The sequence below is a fragment of the Pseudoliparis swirei genome, chromosome 5 (genome assembly GCF_029220125.1).
Source record: "Pseudoliparis swirei isolate HS2019 ecotype Mariana Trench chromosome 5, NWPU_hadal_v1, whole genome shotgun sequence".
NCBI classification, from domain to species: domain Eukaryota; kingdom Metazoa; phylum Chordata; class Actinopteri; order Perciformes; family Liparidae; genus Pseudoliparis; species Pseudoliparis swirei.
In genome coordinates, this window is record NC_079392.1 from 7859823 (window position 1) to 7883227 (window position 23405).

General features: G+C 39.3%; 2 protein-coding genes across 2 annotated transcripts in view; one reads left to right on the forward strand and one right to left on the reverse strand.

Annotated features, from left to right (window-relative positions):
* Nucleotides 1–2109: 2109 nt before the first annotated feature.
* On the reverse strand, nucleotides 2110–13687 carry LOC130194394 (origin recognition complex subunit 1-like). Its single transcript, XM_056415400.1, has 18 exons — nucleotides 13439–13687; nucleotides 12378–12505; nucleotides 12122–12294; nucleotides 10919–11363; nucleotides 10476–10749; nucleotides 9959–10066; nucleotides 9090–9152; nucleotides 8546–8653; nucleotides 8186–8438; nucleotides 7993–8099; nucleotides 6520–6621; nucleotides 5472–5643; nucleotides 4334–4441; nucleotides 3482–3631; nucleotides 3273–3392; nucleotides 3014–3183; nucleotides 2845–2932; nucleotides 2110–2604 (listed from the first exon to the last, which is right to left on the reverse strand). Exons 1-18 carry the CDS (start codon nucleotides 13531–13533, stop codon nucleotides 2410–2412), a joined length of 2859 nt encoding a protein of 952 aa, XP_056271375.1. The 5' UTR covers nucleotides 13534–13687; the 3' UTR covers nucleotides 2110–2409.
* Nucleotides 13688–14540: 853 nt separating this feature from the next.
* The window catches only part of LOC130194151 (pre-mRNA-splicing factor 38A-like), a 25918-nt gene continuing 17053 nt past the window's right edge, over nucleotides 14541–23405 (forward strand). The window contains exons 1-8 of the mRNA XM_056415041.1: nucleotides 14541–14709; nucleotides 15426–15585; nucleotides 15938–16059; nucleotides 16820–16905; nucleotides 16983–17093; nucleotides 17424–17536; nucleotides 17650–17676; nucleotides 17774–17808. Coding sequence (XP_056271016.1) covers nucleotides 14580–14709; nucleotides 15426–15585; nucleotides 15938–16059; nucleotides 16820–16905; nucleotides 16983–17093; nucleotides 17424–17536; nucleotides 17650–17676; nucleotides 17774–17808 — 784 coding nt within the window. The 5' untranslated portion in view covers nucleotides 14541–14579. The remainder of the gene's footprint in view (nucleotides 14710–15425; nucleotides 15586–15937; nucleotides 16060–16819; nucleotides 16906–16982; nucleotides 17094–17423; nucleotides 17537–17649; nucleotides 17677–17773; nucleotides 17809–23405) is intronic.

Sequence of the window (23405 nt, forward strand, 5' to 3'; positions counted from 1 at the left end):
CCTGCAGGAAAGGTGCCGGATTTTGAATAAAATTGTCGCAAGGCAGCTTTCATCCTGCTCTAAAACGTGCACAATCTTTTTTTTTCTAAAGAAATTGTTGTATTGCATATTATACCTTTTTGATATGAATCAGAATCAGTTTTATTGGCCAAGTAAGTTTGCACAAACAAGGAATTTGACTAGGTAAAGTGTCTCTCAGTGCTTACACAAAATATACATTACAATACAATACAGAACAAACAAAACAGTGCAACGGTCTAAGAAGTTTAAGAAAGTGACTTAAAGTATATACAAGATTAATGTATAGTGGGTCAGTGCTTAGCAGGTCTGTCTTTCAATGAGAGAGTTGGCAGTTCAATCCCCACCTAGTCGATGTGTCTTTGAGCAAGACACTTAACCCTGATTTCCCTGTAGCTGTGTCTAGGGAATGTAACATGATTGTAAATCTCTTTGGATAAAATCGGCAGCTAAATGACATGTAATAATGTAATAATATTGTATACTATATCATGAGAATATTAACGGAAATAAGCAGGGTTTTTCTGGTGTAGTTGGTTGAGGTGGAGCTCATTTTGAACTATTAACTAATGATTATTCTCATCATGGATTAATCCGCTGTTATTTCCTCTTAATGGAGCAATTGTTTGACACAAACAGCCACAACGACCCTGAATTGTGTCCAACCAACAATCCGAACCTCAGCATTATTACAACATATTAGAATGAGAAGCAGTGCAACCTCCCATGTGTGACGGTGGAACCATTAAATATTTAAGCATTAAAATAACTTTAATCAAAATAGTTTCAGTTGAGTAGTTCAAGCATTACATTAAATATATTTCACATGTTCTGTGTGTAAAAATCTCATGTGTCTCTCTCCTCGGTTGTTCCTTCTGTGGCTGATAGGTGAAAGGACACACTGGATGCTCATCCCGATCTTCCTCCTCTTCCTCCTCGTACTCATCATGCTCTTTGTTGTTGCTCGCACGAAGAATGGAAACAAGCTTCGACAATGGTATAACACTTTTCTTGCATGATCCTATGCCTCCTTCACGACCACATGAAACATGAATGAATGGTTGGTTGACCTCTGACCTTTTGTGTTCACAGATTGAGGAACACATTGGGACTCCGGGAAGCTAGCTCAATTGAAGCAGAATTTTATATTAATGTAAATTATCTCGACATGTTTTTAAATGAACTAGTACACTGACATTTGCACTGTGTATCTTTTTCAATTTGAAATTGAAGTGTGATGTGAACCTTTATCATAGTTTTAATATTATAACTTTTAAAGTTCCCAAACGATAATGAAAAATCCATGTATACACAACGTTGAGTATTTCTGAGTAGATTAACTTGCACGAGGTAGAACAAGTGGCGGACTAGACCACTGCCTGCTATTTGTTGTCCAATTTCAAAATGTTTTCAGGAGAATAAAAACATATCAAATTACCTGCTCTATCTTTTGGTTTGCATCATTTTTTTGGTGATAATTTAGTCTCCAAAAACCTAGTAATGGATTATTTGGTCACCCTCAACATGCACTGTTACTCACCTCTCGACTCCACCGAAAGCTGCAGATAACTTAAATGAATCTGCTGACTCCAGTCTGATAAATCAGATTTCTCTGCTATTAATCGCAAACTCTGACCACACAGTTCTACCAAAGACCTACTCTACTTGATAAATGTAGTTTCTTTGCATGTTCAGATTGCAAAACACATTGTAATGCATAGATGTATAGTAAAATGAGATAAAGATAAAAGAAATAGTCTACTTTTACCAAGTTTGACATTTAAGTGATGATTGCACGACTAATTACAATACATTTCTCAAGGATCATTCTGCATGAGTATTATGCATTCGGTACTTATTTTAAGCCAAATATTTTTGTACTTTTACTCAGTAATGTTAGGCTGTGGTTTGATCGGAGTCACTGCTTTCCAAATAAACGATGCATCTGCTTCTGGCTCTTCTGAATAAATACAACAGCAAATGCAGTCCATAACAATCTGTTCCATTGATTCATTTTCTTGTGTTTCTTTGGTAGTACTACTCAGGATCTGTATTCATATTATCACTTCAAGAAAAACAATTAAAGGATGGTTCATATTAAATATGGAGCTTTATTGCATATCCAGGTATTGAAACATAAAAATAAAATGCACTGTACAAGGTTAAAATAATTCAAGAGCAAAACATTTTAAACTGGGGACAATCCCACAAAGAACTTTTGACTCCAAATATGTCCCTCTGCTTCAAAGTGTGATAGTGTTCTTGATCTGAGGAGTTTGAGGACATTACACACAAAGTACTTAAAAACTAAATTCTGTTGGAGTTCAGTTTGTATAACTCGGGGGGAACAATCTCACGCGGTTCAGATAAAGGAGTCTGAAGAGGAGCCTGTCAGTCGGCCTTCAGGGCGTAGAGCGCGTCGTCCTGGCTGACGTTGAGGCGGACTCGCAGCAGGACTCCCAGGCGGCTCGGCTCCAGCAGCAGCAACCTGCAGGCTCCCAGGCGCTGGCACACCGCCAGGCCCTCGGACACGCTGATGGGCTGCAGGCCCTCCACCCGGCACAGAGCCTGGTGCTGCACAAACACCTGGCACACGGAGGAAACAGGTGGGGAGGACATTTACTCAGGGGTGAGGGGAAGTGGGAGCCTCGGGAGCTGAAGGTTACAGCTCGACCCGTCTTGGAACCCACTGGCGATTTAACGCCGGTGTGTCCACGCTGGACTTTTACGGTGTGATATTGTGATATTTACTTCTACTTCAGAGAAAAACCTGGTCGGACGCAGCACTGTATAAGAAGGAGAAAGCGAGAGAGAGAGATGTTTTACCTGTTGGAAGGTGGCCTCCTCCAAGCCCAGCCGCCGAAACTCCGCGATGACCGCCCGAAGGAAGAGCTGCTCCTGCAGCGACGCGCACCTGAAGACGCACGCTCGTCACGTCACCTCGTTGCATCGTGTCCGACGCCATCGTTAAACGGGACCCGGAATAGAGACTCACTTGATGGCCGTGATGTAGGTGGAGGAAAACATCTCGTTCAGCGCCTCCATCACGTGACTCATTCCAACCAAACCGGCGGCCGAAGGGTCGGCGGCAGAGTGCTCGCAGATCTCCGTCGCCCTGCGGCAGATGTCCAAGCATCGGCGAGCGTCGCCCGACAGCGCGGCCACCTGGGGGAGGAGAGAGGAGGGGAGGTGAGGAGGAGAGCGTACCTGCAAGAATGTTGGGGTCAGAGAGAGAAGGCGGGAGAGTGGCTTACCTTCCTGGACACCAGCTGGAGAGCGTCCTTGTCGAAGGCCTTCACCTTGTTGAGCCGGGACATGATGATCTGCTGCAGCTGCTTGAAGCTGTACGGCTGGAACGACATCCTGGTCAAACCCTGGAAACAGTCAGGAAAACAAGCTCAGGGTTGGGCTTTTCAAAACAATGCTGATATCCAAGGGGCTGCTTGTAGTTCCGGTCCCTCACCAGTCTGCTGGCCACTCTGTTGATCATGATCCTCTCCGGCAGGTCCATGGTGTTTGCGATGGTCAGCACCACCAGGTGGGCGTGACGCCGCGTCGGCCAGTCAAACAGGTTGTACATGACGTTCTGCTTCCGGGTCCATAACAGGTCCAACTACGAGCCCAAACACCAAAAAAGGTTACCGTGGGTCACCGACTTCACAGCTTTCGAAAAACATGTTGCCGTTTTCGGTCTGCCCTTAAACCATGTCCATTTTATTAATATGTATAATATGGAGTCAGTGTTGGCGGCTTTGTGTAAACACAGCATTCAAAACTCGAGAAAGAGAGAGAGAGAGAAAGCGCCGATGGTCGAGCGAGTAAGAGCAAATAAACCATCGCAAGTGGGAACAGAGCTGCGAGTTACTTTCTTTTCTCTACTTTGACAGATAGAACGTATGATTGACCATTTTAGTTTCAGTCTGTGAAGTGTTTCCAGATTTGTGTCAAGCAGTACAACTGACATGTCCTCACTTGAAAGGGTTTGTTGTGGTGAACACATCCTCAGAGTTACAACAGTGAGCAAGACAGAGGTGACTCACAAACTGTGGTTCACCAGCGTGATATTGTTCAGTGAAACTGTGACTCAACTTGAGTTCAGTCATTTCACTCAGATTCTTGGCAATCTAGGTTTCTCAGATATATTTTTACCCTTTTATTCGTACCGCGAATGTGAATCTGTACAACTGTAGGAATGTTATGACCCCTCAGGAGTCTAAAAGTGTCTCGCATTCGTTTAGATTTACATTTTAAAAAATCCGTGGCATTATTCCTGTAAATCAAATAAACGCTCATCAATATGACATTGAGCTCGTACTTCGTCCACCAGCAGCACGGTCGTCTCCTTCCTGGGCGCAGCGTTGCCGAATCTCTTCTCCAGCAGAGCTGCTGCGTGGTCGGCTGTGGCCTTCTGACCCGTCAGTTTCTGCAGAGATGAGAAAGTTCAAGTTAATGACCACCACGTTTTAATCCAGCTGGAGCACAATTTACTTCGAAAAGTTAAGAAACGGATCAACGTTCGCCTTCATTTCCATGTTAGCCTAGCTTAGCACAAAGACGGAAAGCAGGTGGAAACTGCTAGCTGTAGTTATTGTTGGTGAACTCACAAGAGACGGATTAACTCTTGTGTTGCCTTAGGGTCATTTTGACCCTTATCAATATTACACCCTCCCCCCGCCTTTGGGTCATTTTGACCCGATTCAATGTGTCACCCTCCTGTTACCTTTATATTTACTAACATATTTTACCCTTTGGGTTCAATTTGACGCCAGCAATTAAAACCTCCAGAAAATTATTAGAATTAATATTGTTTTCCAAGTTTAAGTGTGAGGCACTTTATGTTTGTTTGTTGACTACCGAAAGAACACCGACATTAAACATTGAATGGGGTCAAATTAATCCTAAGGCGGGGGGAGGGTGTAATATTGATTCGGGTCAAAATGACCCTAAGGCAACACAAGGGTTAAAAGAAAGAAGAAGAAAAAAAAGAATAGTCAGAATCTGTGCAAAAATAAGCTGAATTTGACATTAAAACACACATCTGGTAAAGTATCATGACAGGACTATGGAGAAAAGCTGCTGAACATAACGGACCATAGCAAATGAATGTCACAGGAAAGAAAACTAAAATACCACGGTGGATTCCATGAAATAGTTAAAATCTAGCAAAACAAAAAAGGCATTATAAAAAAAAAAAAATATTGGTTATTTAGTAGAAAGTGAATCTCTCGGAGTTGAAACCGACAGGTCGGCCATCACCAGAACACAACCAGCAGCAGCTGAGCTTGTTGACGGCTTAAATATCCTCCATCACGTGAAACATACCGTTTATTCAGCTACTCGGATTTTACGTCCGTTCAGTCTCAGATTTAACGACATTTGCCAGATGCTTCTTCAAAAAAACATTCACACGGCGCATGCGCTTTGATCTCCCGTGAGAGGTTCGCTGGCCTCACCTGCAGGATCTGGACGTAGGCCTGATGAGGATCGGTCATCTTCATCCCGTTGACCTCGATGAAGTGGAAAGGAGGGATCTCGTCCACGTCGGCCGCGTGCTGCAGACAGCGCATCACCTCCTGGACCGTGGCCGTCTTCCCCGTGCCCGGCACACCCGAGATGTACATGCACCTGAGATCCAAACGACAACCACAGCGCGGCAGAGACGAAAGAGGCAGTAAATCCATCTGTGCATTCGTTTAAAACTAACGCCCGGAACAAAAAGGAGGTTAAATGATCAAATTACATTACATCACAATTACATTACAAGGCAAAAGATGGTAACATTACTGGGTTTATACCAGTTATTTTAGGCTCTGGGCATTAGTCAAATGTTAGCTTCTCGTTCAAATAGTAGTCGACCTGGAGGTCAGCAAGTAATTGATTAATTAATTTATCTTTTTGGTTTGGAAGAAAAAAAATTTGTTGAAGATGTCACACTGGAAAATAATAATAAAAAGGTGTTCTGATTCAATATAAATTCTTTTTCCAAACAAATAATTTAAAACTATTAGAAATGGACAAAATTCTTGGACTGATAAACAACAATTGATCTATTTGTTTAGCCGATCTGGACACAATGATAACGCAATTTTACAAATGACAAAAGGGCAGTTTGTCGTCGACAATGGAAGAAACCTAAAGAACAGCTGTGACTTCTGACTGACTCTTAAAGTGACTCCAGGAAACCATACCATTAATATAACGGCAAATAATAATCAAATAACTGCTTGTGACTAAATGTTCGCAACACTAACTATAACTGAACGTTCATTTATTGGATGACAATGTACAAGCCTGTGACCCATATGTAAAGGCTATGGCTAATTTGTGCGTTTTCTTATGAAATACTCAAAACCTCTTGAGCAAAACGGAAAACAATTCGCAGACGGGTCTCACAAACCGTCCCTCGGGGTGGGACTCTGTATCGTTTGTAGGTTTTTCTTGTTGGTGCCAATGCGATCCTGCGAATATCAAAAGACACCAGCATCTGGATCTGGATCTTACCCCCCCGTGCCGTCTGCGATCTTGCTCTCCACGAAGCTGTAGATGTCCTGAAACTCCTGCTCCCTGCAGGGCAGGGACTCTGGCACCGAGGACACATGCAGCCTAGAGAGACACAATAACGTGAACAAACATTAATGCACGCGTGGTTGACGTTCCACTCAAGTCTGTTGAGAGTCTGCTTCACACTTTGGTATTTAGGCAACCTTTAAGATTTAAAAAAGTAGATTCTGGTCCTTTGTGATGTTTTTGTTTCTAAGAAAAACAACAATACTTCGGAATGGAAAGAATACGTGTATGCGTTTCCTGAAAAAGAGATTAAAAACAGTCAACTACTTCAGGCAATTACAACCTCCTAATAAATAACTAAATTAAGTTACTGAAAGTCTGCAGGACAGGAACAAAAAAATTATTTTCTGGACAGACAAATCTCTAAATGTACTATCCCACTGCTCTAAAAAGAGCACTGAAACAATAAGATCAATTAACTATAGCACTGAACTTTAATAGCCCACTATTTTGATCATCAGTTAATCTCTTAATCAATCAATCGTCCATCGCACAAAATCTTCATACAGACATTTGCTGGTTTTAGCTTCTTGAATGTGAGGATTTTATGCTTTTCTCTGTTTTATACTGAATGTCAAGAGATTTGAAGACGTCATTTGAGATGCTGGGACTTTTCAATGCACTCTATTTTTCTGGAAATCTTAAGTGATCATAAACATATTTGCCTAATTAATCAATGATGAACAATAATGTTTTAGTTGCAGCCCTGAAATGCACTTCGAAGAAATAAAGCTTCAAGTTAAAATCGGTGCAGGGAAATGTAGTGGATGCAGGTGTAAACAAAAAAAAAATCAGGATTCTTTGATACTATCATGATGATTACTGCATGATGAATTCTGCAGCTCTGATGTTCAGTGTTGATACACTGATGTTGAAACGGTTGGAATCATTATCCACACTACCTGTGTGTCTTCATCATGCAGAAAAGTGGCGGGAAAATACTCTCTGCGTTCTCAGGACTTCCTGATGCTCACCGTCCCAAATGCCAGAACGGAAATGCGAAAAAGGGCTTTTGTGTACTCTCTACTCTCATCCTGGAATATGTTGCAAAATAATGCAAATAAAAATCCAAGAACTGATACCACATACTGCTTTAAAATATAAAATGAAAGAAATGGAATCAGGTTCCCAAAAATGTCAATGTTTCTTAAATGAACTCGGTTATGTCACTGTCTTAACTTTTAGTATCTGTTAACTTGTCTTGTTCTCTTGATGTTTAATCTCAATGGGATTTACCTGGTTAAATAAAGGTTTAAAGAGAAAAAAAAAGAAAAAATGAGTTGGTGTGTTGCGTTTTACTTCTTCTTCTTCTTTCTTTGAATGATGGCTGGTTGACATGAGGTGAACATTTTGAACAACAGTACATAAAGAGATGAGGGTCAGAGGTCACCGACTGCTGCGTCTCACCTCGTTCTGGCCTCCTCCAGAACATTAGCGGGCTGTCGGGCCGGCAGCGACCTGCTGGGGATGTTGGGCACGGCGCGATGGGGAGTCCGCGGCGTGCCGGGTGTGACCTGTGCAAATATGAAACGGTTAAAAAGGAGAGTGGGCGAGAAAAGAAACCGATGGACCGATGTTTGTTTGCGTTCGGGACGTTTACCTTCTTGTTTGGAGTTTTTCGCGGCGTTCTGGACGAGGAGCGAGTTCGCCGCTTCGACTGAGGCGTACGAGACCCGGCCGCAGCATATTTGCCCTTTTTGAAAACTACCTCCTCATCACTATCAAGCCCCGCCTCCTCCTCCTCCCCATCGTCATCATCCTCACTGCTGCTCTGGAGCTCCTTCTTGGATGGAACAAACTCCTCCTCATCCTCTCCGTCCGAGTTCAGGTCCTGCAGGTTGTCCAGAAGATTCCTGATCATACAGAAAGAGAAGCGTCAGTACTCTGAAGTCCTCCACAGGAATGTACGAATGGATCGATCAGCGGACTGAAAGGCCGATGGCGCCCTCTCTGCTCTCACAGCTGTTTTCTGATGCGAGACGCAACCAGCTGGGCCGACTTCCTCTTCGAGCTCCTCGGTGTGCCGGTGACCGGCAGCATCGGAGAGTCTTCATCATCCACTTCGGCCCTGTCCACGTCACACAACAGGAGAAGAACGTCATATTTTGATGGTACGGGGAGTCGGGTGGAAATGGGAGATATCATTTTGAGGATTTGTATGTGATATTCGGGCATGTCAACAGAAAGAATAGTGTTGCCATGGAGGCAGGGAATTAGCTGTGGGCTATAACCCGAGCCTCGTTTCTTTGCCTTCTGTACATTCGTTTACATTTTTAAGAATATGCTGAAATATCCATTAGCAGCTACTGCTTGCAGGGTAATGAGGGACGAACAGAATCACTTTGATACTGAGGAAAACTTAAAAAAACATGAAGATTCTCAGGCAAGTTCTGCTTCGGCAAGGAGTGGATTTATTGACAGGTCATGAAAGTAAATATGTGTATCATGTCTCCGAGTTCAGGTGTGATGATTCCCAGAAGGAGTTGTGTCTTATGTCTACTCACAGGACTCCCAGGGCTGGTTCCTTCGGGGTTTGTGGTTGGGTTTTTTGAGAAGGCGTGGTAGCTCTGTTTGAAGACATTGGATGTTTGGGGTTACTTAAATGCATTCAATAAGAGAGAAACCAACCCATTAATGATTAAGTGATGTGTGACTGTTCACACTGAAGACTTCAGCCGGCCGTGCACTCAAACCTCAAAGAATATCGACATTTTAAATAATTAAAATCACCCCGTACATGTGTCAGCTACAGGATCTCTCATACACCCCTGGTGTTGTACTCATAAACATTAGATTATTACATTGCAACTATGAAGGTAGATTTGCTTCTTTATTACGCAAACTGAAAAAAGGTTTTGAGAGCAAATTTCTGCTTTCAAAATAAAAAAACATTTGCTCTAAAAAAAAACCTGTGCTCTCGAAACAAAAATCTACGAGTTGAGTTTGCACGTAGTGGGGGGGGGGCTTACGCTGCTGAAGCGAGGAGTTTCTATTGGTGGGTTTGACTTATATGATCATATTGCTTCGTTTTAACTGTGGCAGCACTTCACTTTTGTTCAGGTTAGTGCCGTGGATTCTCCTTTTAAATAATAAAAAAAACAGGTCTGCTGTGTTGACATGGAGCCCCATGTTAGCCAATGTTGCATGCATCAGGTTTATTAGTTATTTTAAGAGAGCGCAGATTTTTTTCTCGAGAGCACAGGTTTTTATTTCTAGAGCATTGTTTTTATTTAGAGATAATTTTTTTATTTTGAGAGCAACGGTTTTTAATTTGAGAGCAGAAATTTGCTCTCAAACCTTTTTTTCTTTTTCTTCACATAATAAAGACAAATCTACCTGCATATGCAACCACGAGGCATGCAGTGTGACTCACTTCTGCTCCCTGGTGGCATACTGCCGCCTAGGCGTAGCGGTTCTTCTGGGCGTCTCGACTGAGCCCGTCGGTGGCCCTGCCTCCATCACCTCATCGCCCTGCTGAGGACTGTCATCCAACAGAAGAGGAACCAGTGAGTCTGCACGTTTAAAACAAGTCATCTCTGGTCGAAACCAGATCAAGACCTGTGGCGAGGTTGCGGATCGCATCGAACTGAATAGATTCCCCTCTGCTCGGCCCTACTTTTCAAAGCGAGAGGGGAAAAAGGTCAGCGGCCCTGGGGTAACGAAGAACCAGAAAGGCTCACGATAGAGCCGGAGTCTGGTTGTGTCCATTCTAGACTAATGTGGCCGGCTCTGTGAAGAGGACCATGTAGAAATTAATTAATCAAACTAATACAATGTGCAACGGTTTACACCGTGGAGCACGGAGCTGTTACCATGCTGTGAACATTTAGTGACGATCGCGTGGTTATTAAACAGTGCGTCTATGCTCGTTTAGTTAAAGCATCTCTCACCTTCTGGAGTCGTGTCTGGCTGGTGATGCCGGACTGTTCCACTCGGAGAGAGACACCTTGTGGAGGACGATGGAGGACGGCTTCAGGGAGAAGGTGCCCAGAGCACCGGAGGCTTTGTGGGGATTCCTGAGGGGGGTGAGGCTGTGGGGGAAGGACAGGACCTGAGGGGGGGATTCCGACAGCCTTCGGACAGCAGACTTCAACTCCAGCTCCAGCTCCTCGTCCAGCAGCTGGCCCAGGATGTCGTCGCTGATCATCGACTGCGTCTCAGAATCTGACGGGGCGAGGAGGGAAGACATGACCGGAAGAATTTTTTTTTAAATGATTGTAATAAAAAAGGTCACGTGGACAAAAGATATCGGCCACGACTGGTGTACGATATCTGTAATTAGCTCAAATACGACCACTACGACAACCAGAGCTAAACGTGCTGCATCACTCACTGCTCAGCTGCAGTTTCTTGCGGACGCCGGGCGTCCCGGACGAGGCGTTCCTCCTCGTGGCGCTCAGACATTTTGAGGCCGACAGTTTGGTGACGGAGTGCAGAGACTCCGCCTCGGCGACGAAGGCCTTGCCCGCGCTCACGGTGGCCCGGCTGGGTCTCACTTCCCCCCGCGCGGCCCGGCGCATGACAGCGAGGTCCGGAGTCGGCAAGGCGCGGAAGGTGGCGCCCTGAGTCGCCGGAGCCGCCGCGGGCGGGGCGCAGAGGGGTGAGGGAGGGAGGGAGGGCTTGGGACAAGGAAGAGGGGAGAGAGCTGGAGCGAGTTCGGAGGGCCCCAGAGGGGAGTCCAGCTTTCTGAAGGTCTTGGAGTCCCAGGACAGCTTCACGTACAACGTGTCCCCATCGCTAGAGTCCGGGAATGGAGCTTCTGCATCGAGGTGCATCACCTTTGAGCAAAAGGACAAAGACTTTATCCCACAAAACATTTGTCCTCTTGCCTCCAGTAGTTTTATGTCCTTGCAGACAGCTTATGTTATCAGAAAACTGAATCAGTACGGCTGAATAAAATTAGGACAGAATGATTATTAAATAGAGCAACGAGTAAAACGAAAAATATGTGGCAGCTTGGAAAGAGCAACTCGGAGACAAAGATTGTGTGAAACTCATGACAGGCAGGTAGAAAAGACCATATCTGATTCTACTGCATCGGTTTTTACTTTCTTGTTGTTACCCCAGCTGACAGACAGAAACAACTGAATCTTATTGAGAGCGTTTAGTTCCACTTCTCAAAAATCCGAAAATAAATTATCCTAAGACTCTTATGTACACGACGTCTTCAGAAATGAACCCTTTTCCTATCGTTGACATCGCGGTTATAGTGATCCCCCGCTTGTATGGAAGCTTGGGACATAATCATTTCCATACAAATGCTGTTTAACTCATTTGCATACAGTAATTAGGTCGTCCACTTATAGTGATAATTTGGAGTCTTACAAACAGAGAAACTACCATGACTTCACGATAACCCTTCAGCTTCCGGCCGGCTAACTGGTGTTAAGGCGCATCATAAAAGGGGGGAAAGGAAATATTTGTCTCTCAATTAAAGCGTTTTTACATTCCTTCCGAAACTTATTTACAAAAAAAGATTGTTGCGTCTTTTGCGTTGCCTTGGAGCCCAGAAAGACCAGCAACCGCTTAATGTCACCTGCACAGGTTTGAGGATGGACTCGGCGTCGACCTCGTCGTCACAGCTGCGACCCTGGTAGTAGAAGATCTCCTTCGCGTGAGGCTCTCTGCCCAGCATCTTCCGTTTGCTCAACGGCACTTCGGACACGCGAACAAACCACTGAACCACCGCCTTCTTCTGCTTCCCGCTCTCTGACACACGACGAGAGAGAAGACATTCGGCGACATGTCCTCGAGGACAAAGTCAAGTGTTGCGTCATGTGACTGGGACTCACCGTCACCAAACAGCCTGATGACTTTGGCCACGTACGGGCAGTCTTCGTCCTCTCCTTCTATGAGGATGTGTTGGCCGATCTTGATGACAGTGCTACTTGAGAGACCCTCCACGCTGATGGCCAAAGAGCTGAGATTTACAGATTCAGATTATTAATATACAAAGCCAATCAACAAAAGACGCATGATGTATGATGAAAAATTTAACTTCGCAGTAATTTAAGTAATTAAAAATGATCTCCACCTTTAACAGCTTGACTAACATTTAATACAATGAATACACTAGGCATCAATTATTATAAACTAATAATATTATGTGTATTGTTCTAAAATGGGCCACTCTGCGTTATGAGTACCGTTGGTACATAAAGTATAACACATTGGTACTTTTATTGAAATTCAATTGTGAATGATCCAAATAGATAAAACACCCAAGATAATATAAAGTAAAACGTGATAAGAAATAGAATAAAATAATGTTATGTTTTAGCAACTTTATATTTCTACTCTGTTACACCCGACAGCTTTAGTTACTTTACATATTACAGGACGTCCTCTCCTTTCTGTTCCACGCATCTCTTGATGGGTTGATTTTGTGATAAAGTGAAAGATGACGTGCCGCTTAAAGCGTCGAGGAAATGTACCTACTTATTTCTTGAGCTTATAATAAACTATTTCAAAAGCCTTTTTAGATCAGCTGGAAAATAATGCATCGTCACACAGCTGAACCCAGGAACGTATTTTTAAAGATACGTGGTTCTGGCAGCACAGCGACAAAAATGATGATGATGATGATTGTATAGAATATTTTGCATTACTGTAGATTTAACTACCCAACTGTATAGAAAATGAGTACAATTACCACAACCTCAAACATTTATCATGACAGCAGTAAAATGCAACGCACACGTTGATGCAGCAGTAATGTGAATCCAGAAACACCAAACGTAATAGTACAACACGAAGAGGGAACTTTTTAGTTCGATGTGAATACTTTTCAATTTTTAATTCTTATGGCGTTTTAGGTTTTCTGCTTCTAAAAACAAACACACTTAGAACTCACCCATATTCATAGGTTTTTAACTTCCTGTTGAAACTTAAAGGCCTTCCACGCCACTCGTAGACTCGCCTGACTCTCAGCCTGGTGAAATACTTCATCCTGTGTCCTCGCAGTCGGCTGCACGAGCTCAACAAGACAAACAACAACCAGGACAACAGGAGGACTTGTTTTTGTCCGTGTGTCTGCTTTAATTCAAACCCCGCATTGGAAATGTCCACACAGTCGGTCTTCAGACAACTCACAGCACCACTCTGAGTTTTCCCGCGAAAATTGCGTAGTTTCCGTCTTCCTCTTCTTCTTCTTCTGTTTAAAGAGCTACAAAGAAACGTTATCAGGACATGGTGCCCTCTGCGGTACAGGAGGGTATTACATCACGAGTTTATGTTCTGTAATGCTGCGAAAGAAGAGATATGTTAATTAATATATAATAAGTCCAGGTGGAAAGATAAAGTCATACATATACATATACATCTACAGAAATAGTCTCACATTGTTCCAATGCAATGTTTTGAATTATATATAGTTATGATAAGATAAGATATTCCTTTATCAGTCTCACAGTGGGAACATTGCAGGACCACAGCAGCGGGTGCACATTAAAGCAGTAGTAAAAGATAGCAAATACAATGCATATACAATATTACAAATACAAAGGAATACAATATATATATATATACAACGTAGTGATTAAAGTATATTGTAAGCAGGTTAAAGTGTTCAATATAAAGTTTGAGTGTGTTTAACTGTTTTAGTGGTCTACTGCAGTTTGTTGTGCTGCCTGACAGTTGTGGCAGAGACCTGCACGTTCTACTCATAAATATAGAAGTGTGTTCTGGCTTTGTATGGTCAAGCTCTTTTTCCTATTTAGTAAAAAATAAACAATAATTCGTATTCGTACATTTGTAACTGTGGTTTTATTTTACTTGTTTTTTTAAATCTCCCTGCACATCCACTTGTATTGTTGTTGGTTCGGATCTAATAAACTCCGCTCATCATTCTTTACGCAGAACAACAGCGACACCTGCAGACAGAATGATGCTTTCATTCTGAAAAGAAAACACAGGAAGTTACAATTACACAGCTTCCGGTGGTGAATCCCAGGCGGTTGCCGTTGTGCTAGCAGAGTAATTCATTGTTCATTCCGATGGCAAACAGAACCGTTAAAGATGCGAATAGCATCCACGGTACCAACCCGCAGTATCTGGTGGAGAAAATCATCCGGACTCGAATCTACGAGTCTAAATACTGGAAGGAGGAATGTTTCGGTCTCACGGGTGAGTCGCGTGTTAGCCAGCGAGCTAACGGCTAGTAACGTGACCGACGCTAACTCTTCCCTCATTCAAGCATATTTAAAATGTACAAAAAGTGTCGGGCATTTTCTCTTTGACGTTTACGGAACCGCATGTGTCACTTTAGTTTAGTTTAGAGCAGTGCGCACTCTATATCTGTTTACGTATCTATACGGTGTGATCACGCTAAACTAAGCTGGTTGATTCACGTCACTACAGCCCGAGGTGTAAACTCTTGTAAGGTTAGTTATCTGTTTCTTTTGTCTGACTAATAGCTAAAAACATCGTAAGACATTCACTTTGCAACATTGTGAGACCGATCAGGGCTGCTACTAATGAGTATTTCATTAACGATTAAGCTGTGATTATTTATCTAAAGCTGTAAGCAATGTGTGTGTGGTGTGTTTTACTTGTTAATAAGTGAAATTGTCATATTGGCTTATCCTTAAAACATTTTTTGCGACATACAGTTGGGATTTATCGTTTGCTTTTGACCAGAGAATGATCACAACTTAAACACGTTGACAATCCACCCACATACTATTTTCTACTCTCTCTTCCTTGGAAGTGAAATATAATTGTAACACCATACAAATGCATATTTGAATACACAAAAGTGAGTCTACATCCAGTTTGTTTTGTGTCCCGTTGGTTTCGCGATGGCTGATGAACTGAGTGTGTGCATGTCGTGTGATTCACAGCTGAGCTGGTGGTGGACAAAGCCATGGAGCTGAAGTATGTCGGTGGAGTGTTTGGGGGAAACATAAAGCCCACTCCTTTCCTCTGCCTCACGCTGAAGATGCTGCAGATTCAACCGGAAAAAGACATCATTGTGGAGTTCATCAAAAATGAGGATTTCAAGTGAGTTTTTATCTATTTGGAGAATAAAGTTAACACTGGCTCTGTCGTCCCTTCACCCAAAAATTATGTTGGCACACGACTTGCTTTTCAGATGTAAAAAACAACCGGATTTATTCGTTAAAAATCAAAAATGGGGAAAGTAGAAAAATATGTACGACGAGCACAGTTTTAGAATCGCATTTTAAGAAAATAAGAAATTGTGGAAACTATAGAAGTCGGTCAGACAGCCATGGCTCCTCTACGGGGAAAAGTGAGGTTTTCCTTGTACAATATACAAACAGGATATGTGAAGCATAAATGATATCTGCTTTGTTGATATTTTATAATCCTTCTGCCTCACTGTCTCTCCTAGATATGTTCGTTTACTTGGAGCGATGTACATGAGGTTAACTGGCACTGCAGTGGATTGCTACAAATACCTGGAGCCGCTGTACAACGATTACAGAAGAGTCAAGAGTCAGAACCGAAATGGAGGTAGAGTTTTTGACGAATCAACTCAAAGTCGGCACATTTTTTAATATGACACAATGCACAATGGAATCAGAACAGTAGTTCCCTGAGCCGGCTGGTTGTCTATTTTCAAGCCAAGAAGTACACTGGAGATCTTTTAAAGAAATATTCTTTTGGAAATGTATTCATATATATTTTATTGGATGTGTTACTCCTAGCTTTACATAGATAGTGGAAGCGGGAGGAAAACTAATAGCCTTCCTCCATGACAGGAGGAAATGTCCACCTATCACCAAGGAACAGTTCTCAGATTTACATTGTTTATTTGCTCATGCATATCGAGAAAGGAACGAGAGTCGTGCATCCTGTCGCCGACTCTACCATAAGTATAACGTTGAGTTTGAATTCTGGATATTAAGATGAGATAAGCCCTAACTGATCCACCTTAATTATATGGTGCATTTATATTGTGGGTATTCCGTTATTTTTCTGATAAATAGGTTGTATTGTGAGACGGCCTGCAGACTCTCATTCAAATTTTACACAAGCTACCAAACAAACGCCAAACCAATTTCCCACCCGACTTTTGTATTAAAACCCTTGAATGGCCCCCACAACTGAAAAGTTGGCTAAAGATTTAATTACGCTGTAACATTTTCTCTAGTACAGTGAGCGTTTCGTTCTTTTGCTTTACTAATTAAACTCTAGTTCGTGTTTATAAGGATGAGACTGAACCCAGATTATGTTGTGAATTTTTGATCATATATATTTATTTTGGTTTCAGAGTTTGAGCTGATGCACGTGGACGAGTTCATTGACAACCTTCTTCATGAAGAGAGGATGTGTGACATCATTCTGCCTCGACTTCAGGTACGATTACGCCTCGTCTTTTCACACACGCGACTCGATTCAAGTGCCCACACAACTGATGTGTGTGTGTCTTACAGAAAAGACACGTCCTCGAGGAGGCTGAGATGTTAGATCCACGTATTAGCGCTCTGGAGGAAGATCTGGATGAGATGGAGAGCAGTGAAGAAGAAGATGAGGAAGAAGATAAGGTAATAAACCTTGTAGAACGCCATGTGAAAACTGGTTTCCTGTGAAGTGAATCATACTGATTGGCAATGGTAGTTTTCATCGTATACCAGATACATTTTTTTTCAAATTCTCAATTTGTTTTGACAACTTGTCTATTTGTTCCAGTAGAAACCCTTAAACTCAGCTAAATATGAAAGAGCAAAAAAGTACATTTTTTTATTCACAATATTAAGAAACCTCTTCGGGTAAAAGATGTCATTCTTTAAGCGCTCTCTGGAGCACAATAACTTTGTGGTGTTTGTTAAACTTTAAACCTATTGGAACTCAAGTTTGTTTATTTTCACCTGCAGCCAGAGAGACTGCAGACCCCTGAGCCTCACAGAAGGCGTGACGGTTACCGCGACAACGACAGGCCTCGTCGCTCCCCATCGCCTCGTTACAGACGCAGTCGCTCACCCAGGCGGTTTGTGTTTTTATGATCCAAAACAACAGCTACACATACCCCCTTTTGTAATGTGATTGTACATCGTGAGTTCGACTGAATCAAATCCTCTGTGTGTCTATTTGTTCTTCCAGGAGGAGCCGATCTCCAAAGAGGCGAAGGTATGTTGGCATTTACCTGAAATCCTTTGTCACTGTTTAATCACATAACATGTGTAGCTCACTCTTATTTATGTATTTTTGTTGCGTGTACTCGTAGCCCGTCGCCCCGGAGAGAGCGCCATCGCAGCAAGGGTTTTTTAAAAAAGGGGGGGGGGGGGAAAAACCCCTTTTAAATTTTAAAAAAACCAAAAAAAAACCAATTTTTTTTTTTTTAAAATTTTTGGGGGCCCCCCAAAAGGGGTTTTTTCCCCCCCCAAAAAGGGGGGGCCCCCCCCAAAAAAAAAGGGGGCCCAAAAAAAAAAAAAACCCCAAAAATTTTGGTTTTTTTTGGAATAAATTTTTTTTAAGGTTTGGGGGGGGGGGTTTTATTTTTTTTGGGGGGGGGCCCCCTTTTTTTCCCTTTGGAAAATTTGGCCCCCCAAAAAAGGGGGGCCCCCCAAAAAAAAATTTTTTTTTTTCCCCCCCAAAAATTTTTTGGGCCCTTTTTCCTTGGAAAAAAAATTTTTTTTTTCCAGGGGAAAAAAAAATTTGGGGGAAAATTTTTAAAAAAAACCCCCCAAAAAATCAAAAAAAATTTTTTTTGGGGGGTTTTTTAAAAAAACCCTTTTTTTTTTAAATTTTAAGGGAAAAAAAATTTTTAAAAAATTTTTTTAAAAAAAAATTTTTTTTTTAAAAAAAACCCCGGGGAAAAATTTTTTTAAAAAAATTTTTCCCCAAAAATTTTTTTTTTAAAAAAAAATTTTTTTTTAATTTGGGTTTTTTTTTTTTAAAATTTTTTCAAAAACCGTGGGAAAAAAAACCTTTTTTTTTTCCCCCCTTTTTTTTTTTTTTTGGGGGGGGAAAAAAAACACCCCCCCTTTTAAAGGGGGGGGAAATTTTTTAAAAAAAAAAATTTTTTTTTTTTTCCAAAGGGGCCCCAAAGGGGGTTTTTTAAAAAAAAACCCTTTTAAATTTTTTTTAAAAATTTTTTTTTTTTTTTTTTTTCCCGGTTTTTTTTTGGGGGGGGGGGCCCCCCCCCCCCCCCTTTTTTGGGAAAGGGGCCCCCCCTTTTTAAAAAAAAAAATTTTTTGGGTTTTTTTAAAAAAAAAAAAAACAAAAAAAAAACCCTTTTTTTTTAAAGGGGGCCCAATTCCAAATTTTCAAAAATTTTTTTTTTTTTTTTTTTTTGGTTTTTAAAAAGTTTAAAAACCCCGGGAAAATTTAAAAAAAGGGTAAAAGGGGGGGTTTTTGGGGTTTCCAAATTAAAAAAAAAAACCCCCTTTTTTTGGGGTTTTTTTTTCCCCCTTTTTTTTCCCCCCCCTTTGGGTTTTTAAAAAAAAAAAAAAAACCCCCCCCAAACAAAAAAAGCCGGGTTTTTAATTTTTTTTTAAAAAAAAAAAAGGGGGGAAAATTCCAAAAACCCCAATTTTTTTTTAAAAAAAAAAAAAATTTTTTTTTAAAAGGTTTTTGGGAAAAAAATTTTTAAAATTTTTTTTTTCCCCTTTTTTTTTTAAAAAACCCCCAAAAATTTTTTTTTTTTTTTAAGTTTTTTTTAAAAAAATTTTTTTAAAAATTTTTAAAAAAAAAAATTTTCCCCAAAAAAAATTTTCCAAAAAGGTTTTTTTTAAAATTTTTTAAAAAAAAAAAAACCCCCCCCGGGGAAAAAAAATTTTAGGGGTTTTTTTAAAAAATTTTTAAAAAAAAAAACCGGGGGGGTTTTTTTTTAAACCCAAAAAAATTTTTAAATTTTTTTTTTTATTTTTTTTTGTTTTAAAATTTTTTTTTTTAAACCCCCCCCCCCAAAAAAAAAAAATTTTTTTTTTGGTTTTTTTAAAATTTTTTAAAATTTTTTTTAAAAATTTTCCGGGTTTTTTTTTTAAACAAAAAAAAAAAAGGGGGCCCTTTTTTTTTTTTTTTGGGGGGGTTTCCCCTTTTGGGTTTTTTTTTTTTTTTTAAAAATTTTTTTTTTTGGGGCCCCCTTTGGGGGGGAAAAAAAAAAAACCCCCCCTTTTAAAAGGGGGGTTTTTTTTTTTTCCCCCCCCAAAAAAAAACCCCCTTTTTTTTTTTTTAAAATTTATTTTTTTTCCCCTTTCCCTGGGGGTTTTTTTTTTAAAAAAAAAACCCCTTTTTTTTTTTGGGGAAAAAATAAAAAAAAAATTTTTTTTTTTTGGGGAATTTTTTTTGGGGGGGAAAAGGCCAAATTTTTAATCCCCGGGGGAAAAAAAAAAAAAAAAAACAGAAAAAAAAATTTTTTAAAAAAAGGGGAAAAAAAAAAAATTTTTTTTTTTTAAAATTTTTTTTTTTTTTTTTAAAAAAATTTTTATTTTTTTAAAAAAAAAATTTTTAAAAAAAATTTTTTAAACCCCCCCTTTTTTTTTTTTAAAAAAAAAACCCCAAAAAAACCCAAAAAAAAAAATTTTTTTTAAAATTTTTTTAATTAAAAAAAAAATTTTTTTTAAAAAAAAATATTTTTCGGTTTTTAAAAAAAATTTTTTTTTTAAAAAAGGGCTTTTTTTAACCCCCAAATTTTTGGGGGCCCCCGGAAAAATTTTTATTTTTTTTTTTTTTTGGGTTTTTTTTTTGGTAAAATTTTTTTCCCTTTTTTTTTTAAATTTTTTTTCCCCCCAAAAATTTTTGGGTTTTTTTTTTTAACCCCAATTTTTTTTTGGGGGAAAAGGGGGGGTTTTTTTTCCCGGGAAAAAAATTTGGGAAAAAATTTTTTTTTCCCTTTCCCCCCTTTGTTTTTTTGGGGTTTCCCCCAAAATAAATTTTTTAAAAAAAAAATTTTTAAATTTTGGGGGATTTAAAATTTCCCCCCCCCAAAGGCCCTTTTTAAAAAAAAAATTTTTTTTTAAAAAAACCCCCCCCCAAAAAAAAAATTTTTTTTTTTTTTAAAAACGGCCCCCCGGCCATTTTTCCTTTTTTTTCCCTTTTTCCCCCGGGGGGGTTTTTTTTTTTTTAAAAAAATTTTTTTCCAAAACAGTTTCCACCCTTTAAAAATCCCCAAACCCCCTTTTTTTTTTTAAAAAAAAAAAATTTAAAATTTCCCCTTTTTTTTTTAAAAACCCCTTTTTAAAAAGGGTTTTTAAAAAATTTTTTAAAAAAACCCCTTTTTTTAAAAAAAAATTTTTTTAAAAACCCTTTTTTAAAAAAAATTTTTTGGGTTTTTTTTTTTTTAAAAATTTTTTTTTTTTGGGGGGGCCCCCCCTTTTTTTTTAAAAAAAAATTTTTTTTTCCCCCCGGGGTTTTTTTTTGGGTTTTAAAAAAAAAGGGGGGGGGGGTTTTCCCCCCTTTGGGCCCCCCAAATTTTTGGGTTTTTTTTCCCCTTTTTTTTTTTTGGTTGGGGGTTTTTTCCCCCCCTTTTTTTTTTGGGGGTTTTTTTAAACCTTAAAAACCAAAAAAAAATTTTTTTTCCGGTTTTTAAATTTTTTTTAAAAGGGAAAAAAGGGGGGTTTTTTTAAAGGAAAAAAAAAGGGGTTTTTTTTGGGGGGGAAAAAAAAAAATTTTTCCCCTTTTCCCCGGGGAAAAAAATTTTTGGGCCCTTTTTTTTCCCCCCCAAAAAAAGGGTTTAAAAAAAAAAGGGGGAAAAAAGGGGGGGTTTTTTAAAAGGGGGGGGGGGAAAAAAAAAAATTTGGGGGAAAAAAAAATTTTTTTTTTAAATTTAAAAAAAAAAGGAAAAGGGGGAAAAAAAGGGGGAAAAAATTTTAAAAAAGGGGCCCCCTTTTTTAAAAAAATTTTTAAAAGGGGGGGCCAAAAACCCCCGGGAAAAAAAAAAAAAAAGGGAAAAAAGGGGGGGAAAAAAAAATTTCCCCCCCGGGGAAAAACCCGGGGGGGTTTTTAAAAGGGGGGGAAAAAAAAATTTTTTAACCCCCCCCCAAAAAATTTACCTTGGTTTTGGGAAAAAAAAACCGAAGAAATTTTTGGGTTAAAAAAAAAAATTTTTTTCCCCCGGGGGGCCCCCTTTTTTGGAAAGGGGCCCCCCAAAAAAGGGAAAAAAAAAAAAGGGGGGCCCCCGGGCCCCCCCCCAAAGGCCCAAAATTTTTGGGGGCCCCCAAAAAACCAAAAAAAATTTGGGGAAAATTTGGGGTTTTTTTTTAAAAATTTTTTTAAAAATGGAAAATTTAAAAAGGTTTTTTGGGGGGGGTTTTTTTTTTTAAAATTTTTAAAAAATTTTTAAAAAAGGGAAATTAAAACCCAAAAAAAAAAAAATTTTTTTAAAAATTTTAAAAAAAAAAAAGGGGAAAGGGGGTTTTTTAAAAAAAAGGGGAAAAGGGGGAAAAAAAAATTTTTTTTGGGGGAAAAAGGGGGCCGGGGGCCGGAAAAAAAAAAAAAAAGGAAAAAAAAATCTTTTTTTAAAAAAAAAGGGGGGGTTTTTAAAAAAAAAAAAAAAGGAAAAAATTTTTTTTTTTGGGGGAAGGGGGGGAAAGGGGGGGGAAAACAAAAAAAAAAAAAACCCCCCCCCCCCGGGGGGGGGGGGGGAAAGGGGCCCCCCCGGGGGGGGGGAAAAAATTTTTTTTCCCTTTTCCCCCCCCGGGTTTTTTTGGGTTTCCCCCCCCCCCAAAAAAAAATTTTTGTTTTTTTTAAAAAAAAATTTTTTTTTTTTTTCCCACTCCCCCCAAAAAAAGGGGGGGGGGGGGGTTTTTTTTTTTTTTTAAAAAAAAGGAAAATTTTTTTCCCCCTTTTTCCCCCCCCGGGGGGGGTTTTTTTAAAACCCCCCCAAAAAAAAAAAATTTTTTTTAAAAAAATTTTAAAAAAAAAGGGTTTTTTTAAAAATTTTCCCCAAAAATTTTTTTTAAAAAAAAATTTTTTGGGGGGGGGGAAAAAAAATTTTTTCCCAAAAAAAAATTTAATTTGGGAAAAATTTTTTCCCCCAAAAAACCGGGGGGGAAAAAAACCCAAAAAAAAATAAAAAACCAAAATTTTTTTTTTTTAAAAAAAAAAAAAAAGAAAAAAATTTTTTTTTTTTTTAAAAAAATTTTTAAAAAAGAAGGGTAAAAATTCCCAATTTTAAAAAATTTTTTTTTTTTCCCCTTTTTTTTTTTCCCCGGAAAAAAAACCCCAATCAAAAAAAAAAAATTTTTTTAGAAATTTTTTTCCCCAAAAAAAAAAAAAAAAATTTTGGGTTTTCCAAAAATTTAAACTTTCCCCTTTTTTCCCAAATTTTTAATTTTAAATTGATTTTTTTTTTTAAAAATTTAAAAAAAATTTTTTGGGGTTTTTTTAAAAAGGGGGTTTTTAAAAAAAAAAAATTTTTTTTTTTTGGGGCCCCCCCGGGGGGAAAATTTTTTTTTTTTTTTTTTAAAAAAATTTATTTTTTTTAAAAAAAAATTTTTTTTAAAATTTTTTCCAAAAAAACCCAAAAAAAAAATTTTTGGGGCCCGCTTTTTTTTTTTTTTAAAAAAAAAAAAAACCCCTTTTGGGGGAAAAAACCCTTTCCCCAAAAAGGGAAACCCCCTTTTAAAAAAAATCTTTAAAACCTTTTTTTTCCCCCAAATTTTTTTCCCCCCCTTTTTTAAAAATTTTTAAAAAAATTTTCCCCCCCCCTTTTTTTTTTGGCCCTTTTTTTCCCCTTTTTTCCGGGGGGGTTTTTTCCCCCCGGGGGGGTTTTTTTTAAATTAAAAACCCCCCCTTTTTTTAAAAAGGGGAAAATTTTAAAAAGGGGTTTTTTGGGCCCTTAAATTTTTTGAAGTAACCCCCAAAAACCCCTTTTGGAAAAATTTTTTGGGAAAAAATTTTTTGGGGGTTTTAAA